This window comes from Delphinus delphis, chromosome 1 (genome assembly GCF_949987515.2).
Source record: "Delphinus delphis chromosome 1, mDelDel1.2, whole genome shotgun sequence".
Taxonomy (NCBI): Eukaryota; Metazoa; Chordata; class Mammalia; order Artiodactyla; family Delphinidae; genus Delphinus; species Delphinus delphis.
In genome coordinates, this window is record NC_082683.1 from 6403198 (window position 1) to 6415557 (window position 12360).

Consider the following 12360-nt stretch of genomic DNA (forward strand, 5'->3'; position numbering starts at 1 on the left):
AATTTTTGAACAAAGAAAAATAAATGGCATGCAACTTTTTAACTAACTCAATTGCATATACTAACTGGACATTTGGAGTCATTTAAAATGCATTTAAAAAAAAAAAAAAAACTAAGGAGGGCTTCACTGGTGGCACAGCGGTTGAGAGTCCGCCTGCCGATGCAGGGGACACGGGTTCGTGCCCCGGTCCAGGAAGATCCCACATGCCGCGGAGCGGCTGGGCCCGTGGGCCATGGCCGCTGAGCCTGTGCATCCGGAGCCTGTGCTCCGCAGCGGGAGAGGCCACAACAGTGACAGGCCCGCATACCACAAAAAAAAAAAAAAAAAAAAAAAGGAGATGCAGAGTTCAGACTACACTACTTTTCTTTAGGCTGAAATGTCACATACAATGTATGTCAGAGCACAAGTATTATCAAAAGTTACAAAGCGTTTTGGAAATAATGGCTGGCTTTCACAGATACTGACACATATCTCTACAAAGCTAAAGAATTAGGATTTCTCCAGACCTAAGAATGTACACAGTGTTCACAACCTTCAAGTACAATAAGTCCCCTACATACGAACCTTCAAGTTGCGACCTTTCAAAGTCGCAAACGTGCATTCACATGTGCAATCACGTAAGTTAGTGCATGTGTCTGGCGTACATTGTCATGTGCGTGCATCCTCTACAAGTGGTTGTGCTTTTGTGTACTTTACTGTACAGTACAGTATACAGTAGTACAGTATCATTATTTCAAGCCCAGGATGTCTGCAAGCAAGCGTAAAAGCAGTGGTATATAGCCAATTGTGTTAGTTGGGTACCTAGGCTAACTTTGTTGGACTTAGGAACGTATTCTCTGAACGGAACTTGTTCGTATGTAGGCGATTTACTGTACAGGATCCTTTCTTAACATCTAAATGTTTCAAAAGACTCCCCAAATGACACTACTCCGATAGCACTTCACATAACAATTGCTTGAGGAAAATACATAATAAAGTGATTCTTAACTCTGTACTTTCATTAAATAAGTTAATTTAAAAAAATCACAGCAGCATATTAATACATTTGAAAAGCAGTTGTACAAACATGTGTGAAGTATATTTATTTAGTTTATTTGAGACCGAGAATGCTTATTTACAGACCTCTGCAAAATCTCTAGGGTTATCAGGGGCTCCAAAGCCCCAGGTGTGAGAACCAGTGGCCTAAAAACAAGAGATTTCACACTGGCAACATTGGCACTTAGGTACCTGTGGAAGTAAAAGTACCTAAGTACTTTTTAATGAGAAAGTACTGTAGCTATATCATCCCCAAGCCAAACTTCCTTCCCCGACCTCCACCACGGGAGACACCCAGAAAAGGTTCAAGATACACTCCATATTTGCTTAAAATACCTAAGTAAATTACAACTGCCACAGAAAATAATCATCTCTGGCCCATTTATATTCTCTTTTTTCCCCCAATTCATCATTAAATCCAAAGTTTATTTTACATCAGGTTCTTCACAATGACTGAGAAAAAATGAACTATTACAGGAGCTCAAGGGAATCTCTGAAATAGTTGTCAGAACAGCTACTAAATGAATAAAAACTTCAGAAACGTTTGTTTACACCTAGTGTTATAAAGCTGATTACTGCCTTATTTGAGTGCTGCAGTCACCAGGCAGTCAGCACTCAGAGCTGAATTGGTTACCAAGTCAGTACGATAGAGAAGCAATCAAAAGAGACAGCCAGTGGAACTGGGAAAAGAGAAGGTACAGAGTAGAATCAACAGCACATGAAAAGATGCTTACCAGTTTGAAGTCTTGGATGCTACAGATGAAATACGGTGTGTTTGGCCTCCGACTCTCGATATACACACAGTCTTTAAAAGAAAAAGAAAATTTAAAACAATGGCATTTACCTTTAATGGATCAAAGACAGGGCCCATAAAGCCACTGCATAAATAAATAAATGACAAAGCACATGCCTTTTATAGAAAATAAATTTTTAAAGGTGATATTAAATGACAAATAATTTTAAGCTAAAGGAAAACAGCTCTTGGGTTCTTTTTGAACACTTTCTGATAATTTAAATAACTTGATAAAGCCTCAATTATTGTTTCCAGCATCCCTGAAGAAGGGGGAGTGGGAATCCCATGAGATTATCCATAGTCAGATGGAGAAACTTCAATAAAAGGAATTACTTGCTCAAGGTTACACACCAAGACAAAATCTTGAATATATTACTCAGATAGATGCTCCCCGTCTTCACAAAGAGAAACAGCTTTGCCAAGTGCTGCTTTATTTTTAATAAATATTTTGTGAGGAAATAAGTGAAATACGTAAAGAAGACTAGCTTGAACATGCTATTACAACGAACTTTTCACACACATGAAGAAAAGAAAACCAATCTAGTATCTTATGGATAACTTTCTATTAAATTTTAACCTGAACATATTTTCTAATAGTAAAGAAAACCAAGGCAGCCAATCAGAGATGGAATGAAGTAAACCAAATTAGATTTTCCTCAGGGAAGAAGGGCACTTTCGTAAATTACATCTGACATGGCGGTGGCTGGGTAATTATTTTTGATGCTCTCAACAGCTGGAGTCTAAAGGTTATTTTTTAAAATGATCAGTTAAGACACATTTTTTTTTTAAGAAGCAATGATTTTAAGGGAAGCAGTGACTATAAAGGAATGTAAAAACTCTCCACACTACAAGCAAAGACTCAGAAGTAAAGGCATCTGCAGTCAATCTAATTTTCTAGGGAGAGTGACCATAATGCCCACATTTAAAATGCCATGTGTTTTATCCTTCCTCATGACCCTTCACAACAAATGTGTCTTAGAATAACTCTAGATGCTTGAGAACAGAGGCAGGTTCCTCTACTTCTTCATTTCATGCATGTTAACAACACCCTCCCCAGCAAAAAGCAAAGGAGCAGAGGTTTGGAGCCCTCGATCCAGTGGAAATTCTAGTCCCACCACAGGTGCTAGCAGACCCACTAAGAGGCAGAACAGGAAGAAAGACACAAAGAAGACTAAAGGCCACTGCCTTCCAAGAAACTTTCTGAAAGACATCAGGATTCTTGTAGCCCAAAGTCATTAAGGAAAAAGAAGACGTCTGAAAGTCAATCATTTAGGCATCCAGAATTTCCCAACAGATTTCTCTACTCAGATGTAGGCTCAACAACAGCAATCCGATCTCTGAATCCATATAAAACAGCAGCTCAGGAATCAACTGCTGACTGAGCTTTCTATCTTGTTCCAAAGTCCAGGATGCTGGGAAAAAACTCTGTTCAACATTCAGGCAACATGCACTTAACACGCTGATCACCTTAAGGGACAAAGAAGAGATCTCTTCCCACTGTGGTAGAGAGTTCTCTACCTAAGCCCCAACTTGCTGTTCAAGGAAAAACTGAAGAAACCCATTCTCTAAATAAAAACTCTAGCTCCGACTTGCACAGTGTGGGGACAACCCAAGGTTCTTAATTTCTGTGTTCCAATCCTTGTTGTACCCACTACCAGCACTTCACATCTCTAGACATCCACTGTTTACTCATCTCACCTGAACACAAATCACAGCCCATATGCCCTCTTCTTCCTATCACCTCCTACAAGTAAGTATTTTCTGTATCTCATAACGTAACACTGTCATACCTAGCTACTGTTCACTGACTTCAAAACTAACAGGTCCCTTCCTAACTAATGATCTCCACTTTCTTAAAGCTCATGTGACAAAAAAAAACTTGCTGTATTCGATGGTCTGATCCCACATCACATCTCGCCCTCCCCTAGGCTGCACTGCCTTAAAGAAACACCAACTCCCGTACCCCATCCATACCAAGCCTTCTTTACTCCTTTATTCTTACAAGCACCTGCAACCTTATAATGAGTTACCTCCAGTGGCAATAAACTCTCATGACTCCTCTGTAAAGAAACAACATCTCCTCTCCTTGATGTAAGATTTCCTTTCCTTTATACAAAGTTGACAACTTACATCCCCTTGTGTGGTCAGTTATTTGGCAGTCAGATGGTCTGCACTGTCTACTTCACTATCAATTTTGAGCTCAAAGAAACCAAACCTATTAATTTCTGCATTCACCCCCCCAAGGACTAATGTCTGACACTGGTGTTGGTAAGACTAGACAGAACTGAAATCAATGACAGATGGTTAGATAGTGAGGATTATGAATAACTTTATTCTTTTTACACAATGAAAAGCTTTATATTCTTTTTTCATAATCAACAGAATCATTATTACTATAAACCCTCTTATATAAAGTAAAAACATAAAGTAGGTATTAACTTGTATATTAAAAAGCTTTCCAGAATAGGAGAGAGAATCTATATTCTTTCATTTCTCAACTACAAATTTACATTCAGGAAAATGATTCTCTCTAATGATTATCTAAATGATTATCTCTGAACATATATCTGTTAGAGAAGAAAGGAAAGGAATATGCTGGGATGTCAAGGACAACTACTGATATCCCTTTGCCTAAACACTTCTCCGTGGTCTTACTGGAGGCTGCCCTGCAGCCCTGGCCTGAGGAACGCTGCCATGAGGGATAAGGTAGTGGAAGAGAGCAGATCCACAAACCTAACATATGGAATTACCACGTTTACTTATCAATGCCTTATTACTAGATAAAAAGTCACCTCTTTCTGTTTAAAAAGTTATCGTGGGAACCCAAATTGATCCAAAGCTATAAATCCAGATATGAGATTCCAATGCACAAGGCTAGTAATATGTAAAGCAGGTCACTGCATCAAGTGATCTCTATCAGTATTTTGAAACTTTTATGTGAAAAGGTCTGACTGAATTTATCTTCAAAATTAAGTGACAACACTTAGAGTTTATTTTACATAAATGGTCATAAAACACACAATGACCAAGATCAGAAGTTATTAAAATTCTTGACATGAATTAAATTTTTTCACATGTCAAACTTACCATAGGAATAGGGAAAAATACATTGTTTTGATTTGATTTTTCTAAATCATTTTTAAAAATGAAAGCATGAAAACTTATTGTAGAGTCAAGCTTTTCTTTTTAACCCTCCCATAAGAAATAGGGGGATCTAACTAAAAGAGAATACATCCTAAAAACAATTTGGAATTTAAGTCTCAAACACACACAAAAGTCTACTTATTATTGCTCTTAATGATTTTCAAAACAAGGTTAAATAAGGCCAAATAACTCAGAAATATTTCCCTCTTGTCTTATTAATTAAGCAGATATTTAAGAAAATAACTTTACATAGATGTTTACAGTTAGCACAAAAATACAGTGTTTTATCTGGAAAGGGAATGATGAAAACATAAGTCAATATAAAAAGGAACAAAACTGGGTCATTTGTGGAGACGTGGATGGACCTAGAGTCTGTCATACAGAGTAAGTCAGAAAGAGAAAAACAAATAACGTATATTAACGCATATGTGTGGAATCCAGAAAAATGGTACAGGTAAACCTATCTGCAGGGCAGGAATAGAGACGCAGACGTAGAGGACGGACGTGTGGTCAGGACGCAGGGGTGAATGGGGAGATTAGGGTTAACATATATATGCTACCATGTGTCAAACAGAGAGCTGGTCCGAACCCGGGAGCTCAGCTTGGTGCTCTGTGGTGACCTAGCTGGGGGGAGACGGGGGCGGGGGGGGAGGGGAGGGAGGTCCAAGAGGGAGAGGACATATGTATATATACAGCTGATTCACTTTGTTGTACAGCAGAAACAAATACAACACTATAAAGCAACTATACCCCAATTTTTTAAAAAATCATTAAAAAAAAAACTCACTTGGGGTATGCCCAGCAATCTTTTAAAGCCAAAATGATTTGCCAACAATTTTTCATGCAATTTATGGGAGCATGGATTGTCTGAAGTTGGCTATAAAATTGGTTTCAGTCAGTTGGATATTGATCCTCAACCTGAAAATTCCCCATGGCCAACACAAGTACTGCAGATACCTTTTTTTGAGAAAAAGAAAGAGTCTTTAAAAAAGAAAGCAAGCTAGCAGTTCTGAAAGAACTGAGCAAAGCTGATGCGACCCATTAAGTGCATAATGCGCGTTTTCAAAATTACCCATATGAAAATGCATATTTACCAGATTGAGCTAACGGCTGCTGCAGGGCAAACATATATATTTTTAATCTTAAAATCAGCAAGCCCGAAATGGGCCAGAAAAAATGAGTGAGGCTACTACCATCAATATCAATTATTCCAAACAACACAGGATAACAAATTTTTTTCTTTATCAGGGGTGTCTGCAAATGAAACCATGGGTCTAGGTTAAGATTTATTTCCTAACATGTAGCCTCTGCCTGGAAACGGATCACACGATTAAGTGGCCTCAAATCCTGTGTGCACGATGTGGGCAATGATATTGAACAGGGCGATTCTGGCTGTCTCTCACAACCTCAACATAGCTTTGTGTCCAAGAATCTCTTGTGCCATCTGCAAACAACAGAGCATTTGCTATGCTAGAGAAGGAAGTCAGCCAAAACGCAAAGGCAGATTCTGGAGGCAAAGAAAGCCCTCTCTGCTTTTTCATCCCTCAGCAAATCAGCAGCGTTATGTAAATAGAACAAGAGCAGGGTCCTCTCAAGGGTAAAAACCACAGCCTGAAGCATCAGGCAGTTTGTCATCCTGAAAAACCAAGAGCCTGTGAGCATCCTTCCTGACAGCCTCTGCACAAGCACCGCGGACACTGACTCTGCCCACTCACCAAGCAAGCGGTGGACGATGCTCAGCCACGGGCTCTGTCCCGGGAAAGAATTTCTTTCTCCGTGAACGTACTTCTGCCTATTAATCTTTGAAATATTGGGTTGGCCAGAAAGTTTGTTCGCATTTTTCATAACATCTTACTTTCACTTTTTGGCCAACCCAATACCTTCTCGCCCCTCTGCAAAGCATGACAGTGCCACTCTAACATAATTTCCAATAGAAAACCTTTCCGTGTGAAGAGCACACGTGAACAAAGCCTTTCTCACAAACAAATTCCCCAGAGACCCAGCTGGGTGGCACAGCAGTGGCCATGGAGGTTGGCCCTCGGGACTGCTCTGCTCTCTGGCTTTCCCTTCCTCTTACACAGGATTCCTGCACCGTCGACACTCTGACTACTCCATCAGCTAACAGCAGCTGGTCTAACACTGCAGAATAAAGCCCACAAGCATCTTGCTAGTTAACATGGATGCTTCCAAATTTCCAACACACAAAAGGGTGTGTGTGCATGAGCGCGCATGCACACACTAGCAACTACTCTGAAATCCCGATACCCGAATCCCAATCCCCCGTGCGCCACCTGGCCTCTATCAGAGCCTCTCATCCTGCTTCCTGCTCTCTACAAGAGCCACACCTGTCACCACGCCTCACCTCTCTAAACGATATACTACTACCTTCCGCACGGTAGACACTCAAAAACTACACGAGGAACAAATGAATTGAATGAAAATATTAAAACAGAAAAGAAGTTACACAAGCTCCTAGCAAGAAGGCTATGCTCTAGCAATATCAACATAAAAGATGCAGTTTTCTAATAAATACTTCTTTAAGAAATATGACTTCCCTGGTGGGCCATCCAGTGGTTAAGACTCTGCGCTTCCACTGCAGGGGGCACGGGTTCGATCCCTGGTCAGGGAAGTTCTGCGTGCCGTGCAGTGCGGCCAAAAAAAAAAAAAGAAAGAAAGAACTCAATTGCAGGATGACCTACTTTTAGTTTTCTGCCAGATTCTTTAGTGGGGAAGGGATATTTGCATTGTCTGGGAATAGTGGAGAACTTAAAAGGGAAAAGCAAACAAAAATTGGGAAAACAGCACCTCTGTAAGTGAAATCTTGTTAGTCCTTACCCTTTTCCTGTGTTGTGACCCTGAAAACTGTCACCAAAATTGGCTTGATAACATCTTAAAGATTCTAATATCTCAGGTGACATATATCCTTGGTTCCTTCCTTTTCGACCTTCATGAAAATTAAACTCCATGTATTCATGTCTACAGATTCCCAAGTAGTACTACAAATTTTACACGGGTTTTTGTTTAAAAACAACACTATATACATTTAGCAAACATTTACCTTTCTTCATCCTCATTGCTAACAGGGAATTATTATGCCAACAGGGAATTAAATTATGAGAAAAATCAAGTTGGCTGGTGGGAGGGGGTAGAGAAGCAGGTCATAACAAACTAAAAGAAAATCGGTTTAAATTTCCCATTTTTCTCTCTTCTCCTCTAGGAGTTAGAAAATTTTCTAATGCATCAAAAGCTTGAAGACAGATTCAAGACAATTATCTTGCTAACATTAAGAAGTGATGCTGACTGTTTTGGAAAACTACTGCTGCAAGACCTCCCCCCCATTCCCAAATCAATACTATGCTACATGGACTTGAAAACTCTGTAAAACAAGAAAAAAGAAAGATCATCCTGCCAGCAGCAGCAATCTTACTAGTTACACTGATATGCTAAATATTAGCTATGGTTTGACACTTGTATTACTCAAGCAAAGAACATTTTGAGCACTCTCATCACCACATTTTATTCTGAAAATGTTCCTTAAAAAGCCCTCCTTGTGACTCATATTGAATCCCTACTATGAAAAAGATTCTAGCCAGCTTGACATCAAAACTCCAGTAAAGTGATGTCAATCTCTCTACTGCGTCTGTAGATGCAGTAGCTATGTGCCATAAGAGGACACGAGGAATCTAGGAGAAGGGAAAGGGCGCATGGGGTGGGGGCAGGGAGGAAGGGGGGTGTCTATTTTCAAAATCAGTGATGGTCATCTGCCCTATGAAGCAAAGTGTCTCAGGGCATTAGAGATGTGAGGGAAGGGAATTTCGAGATCACTCTCACTCTTGCTGCCCTACTGTACCTACCCTTCTAATGCTTGAGAAGGCAGGTAACAACTCTATTCATTCCAATCAGTGAATCCTATCAAAAATAAATCCGGCTATAAAATCCATATTAAGTAGAGGATGACTGCTAGTGGAAATGTCTTTAACACAAAGATTACAACTAAAATGTAGCTGAAATATGTACATTCAGGAAACCAACCCAGAGAGAGTTCAAACACTTCCACGAATACTATGCCCAGTATTCACAGGAAAAAATAACCAGTGACAGGTAGGCTGCAGTGAAGATTCTTCTCTTCCCACATGGCCGACAAACAAACAAAATGCTAGTCTGATCTTCTGGTGTCACATCCTGCAGGGCAGATTTCAAGCAACACGGCCTGCTCCTTTTCAGAAAACAATGCACTAGGGGCCTCGGCTTTATAATAAATGGTTCAACCAATTTGCAGTGCTCACTGGAAATACACAGGAGAATTCACAATGCCTGGCTATAATTCTTATTTGGCAAATGATTTTATTATAAACTGGTATCATAGTGAATCCATTTTCTTTACGGGTTTTCTGCTAATGTTTAATGGACTGTCAGTATAATTTAGATTTCATCTATTTAAACTCATTCAAGCCTGGCTCCTGATTATACAGTAAATGGAACATATTTCTACTCAACGAAATTAATGAAAGTTAATTGTAATCTGCAGTTCTCAATTTTGTAAAAGCAACTGTTCCACAGTTCAAGCATCAAGCTACAAAATTTGCCAAACCAATTATATTTTTGTACTTTATAGGCATCTACATCGTATAAGCCTTCCTTGTAAGATTAATGTATGTACGTATTCTTTTAATATTTCTTCCCACTCAAATATTTACTACTAACTTTCCAGAAAGAGTTAGGACTTAAATTATAACTAAAGGCTGGGAAAATGAAAGTTTGTCAGTCTGAACAGAGAGGTGCTCAATTATTTCAGATTTTTTAAGCTAGCAAAACTGAAGATTAAAATTTTCTACCTTATATATTTCTCTGCATAATATTGGACGGTTTTCTTATACATTTCGAATCAGTCACAATGTCAACATTAAATGAAATTTATTAAAAGTAGGCTAGGGACTTCCCTGGCGGTCCAGTGGTTAAGACTTCGCCTTCCAATAAAGGGGGTACGGGTTCGATCCCTGGTCAGGGAGCTAAGATCCCACATGCCTCGGGGCCAGAAAATCGAAAAACATAAAACAGAAGCAATATTGTAACAAATTCAATAAAGACTTTAAAAATGGTCCACATCACAAAAAATCTTTAAAAAAAAAAGTGGGCTAAACTTACCATATGGATTTAGACATACAAACAGGGCACACAGCACATATTAATAAATACTGTACTGAATTACTTTTGAGTTTGATACTCTGTTTAACCAATTTACTTCTGAGTTTTATTTACCAGACAACAATCCCATGAGTGATTTTTCTTATTGAGTGACTGGTCTTTCACCTAATCATCCACACAGCTGTGTAAGAGATGCTTAAAGGAGAAAAAAAGTGTGCAGAAAAAGCACCTTCAAGGCTTCCCTGGTGGCGCAGTGGTTGAGAGTCCGACTGCCGATGCAGGGGACACGGGTTCATGCCCCGGTCCGGGAGGATCCCACATGCTGCGGAGCGGCTGGGCCCGTGGGCCATGGCCGCTGAGCCTGCACTCCGCAACGGGAGAGGCCACAACCGTGAGAGGCCCGCGTACCGCAAAAAAAAAGCACCTTCAGAGAAACTTATCAAATCAAGACCCACAGAGACAGCAAGCATCCAGAATTTGCTGCCCCTAAACTATAACCACCAGGGTCACAGACTGTCAGACTGTAATTCACACAAAAACAAGAGAAGCAAAGGAAAACCACAAGCTATCCTTTTCAGTCCTTTTTCAGCTTGGTAGTTTACATCTGCTCAGCTGGTTACTGATTCTCCTATAACCACATTCCAATCATGACCCATTCTCATGCTGTTGCCCCTATTAAAGATGCTCTACCTCCACTTGGTCCTACTGCAATTCTATCCAACCTCTAGGACCCAAATCAAGATTCCCATGGTCCTTCATGTCTTCTCCAACGCCACCAACTTACAGTCTGTTCAATTCAGTTGGTATTGCCCACTCACTGCCTGTTACTGACAAATAACGTTACTTGAATGAGTGTAATTTCTCCCCATAAAATGAAGGATCAGAGACTACTGTCTACTTTTGTGTCTTGCCTTATCTTACCTCCACAACACCTTGCACAAAGTTATAGACAAAGAAGAGTGTGCTCTCCTGTTATCAGCTGATTAATAAAACACTCCTAATACTACAGCTGACATCTAACAAACCCCAGGAAATTCTACTAGCTTACCCAAAGCCTATTACAGCTTCAGTGGGCCTCAAATTTAATCATTTGCTTTAATTTATATAAACTCTTAAGGGCAAATGAAGCCTGTTCCCTAACTCTCTTTACTCTACCCATACCTCTTCCTTTTCTCCCTTAAATCATTACTGTTTTCATTTGGGGTTTTGTTGTAGTTACTATTGTTTGGTCATGTGTTTCTTTTAAAATAAAGTCAAAGATTAAAGATATTTTAAGAATAATTTAAAACATCAAGTCACTTTCCTGAAATGAAAGTTTCATTTCAACTGAAATGTTGAGACCTCAGATTTTCATTAAAGATCTTTAGCCCACTGTGAATTATAAATAGCATTTTACAAGTATTCAACAGGTATCTGGGAAAAAACAGTTCCACCTATACGACAATTTGCAATTATCTATCTCCTTAGGATTCTACATGTAATAATTTTGCTTTCTAACAATATACATCATTCTCAGGCTAAAAAGTACTGGGGGGAGGGCGTTGGCGGGATCTTGTCTGGTAATCTGCCATCCACCTGTCACTTTTATAATCAAAATTAGCAAAGATCTGAGCAAGGTAGCAGGATTTAAAATATCTAAATTCCTCTTGAATCCTGAAATGAGATGAGAGACTTCATGTATTGTTCAGGCCGTAAGAAGCTCTGGATGCTCTATACGAAACTACTCAACACACTTCAACAAGTGAGTGCAGCTGCTCTGGGCCAATGTAACACTTAATGAGAGTTTTACTTTTTGTAATTTGTACCTTGAAAAAAATCATGTTCTAAACATCTGCTGAGACAAAATAAATCGGAACATTGACTGGAAGAGGGGGGACGAGACCTCTCCATTTCAACCAAAGCGGTAACAGGCAAATCTTGTCAAGATTACATTAAAGCTAAGGAAAGAAGATAAATGTATTCTAAAGGAACAGAATCATAAACTCATAAAACATTCACACACAGACTTACGGGCACCACCAGCTAAGCACTAGAAATAATGAAGTGAATAAAAATACTGTCCTTCCCTTGACATGTTCGCCATCTAATATTAGAGACAGACATGAAAACAAATAACTATATGTCTTCAATAATTTTAATTGAACTTGTTTTTTACCCCCTGTAACAGAGACTGCTAGCTGAGCGTAATTTCATTCTTGCCTTCTTCCTTAAGAAAAGAACAGCTGAGGTTTAGAAGGTGTCTG

At 39.4% G+C, this 12360-nt stretch overlaps 1 protein-coding gene across 4 annotated transcripts in view; it reads right to left on the minus strand.

Moving 5' to 3' along the window:
* The window catches only part of RERE (arginine-glutamic acid dipeptide repeats), a 426753-nt gene that overhangs the window by 228145 nt on the left and 186248 nt on the right, over positions 1–12360 (minus strand). For all 4 annotated transcript variants that reach the window (XM_060013632.2, XM_060013629.2, XM_060013619.2 and 1 more), the window contains exon 3: positions 1770–1840. In XM_060013632.2, the coding sequence (XP_059869615.1) occupies positions 1770–1840 (71 nt within the window). The remainder of the gene's footprint in view (positions 1–1769; positions 1841–12360) is intronic.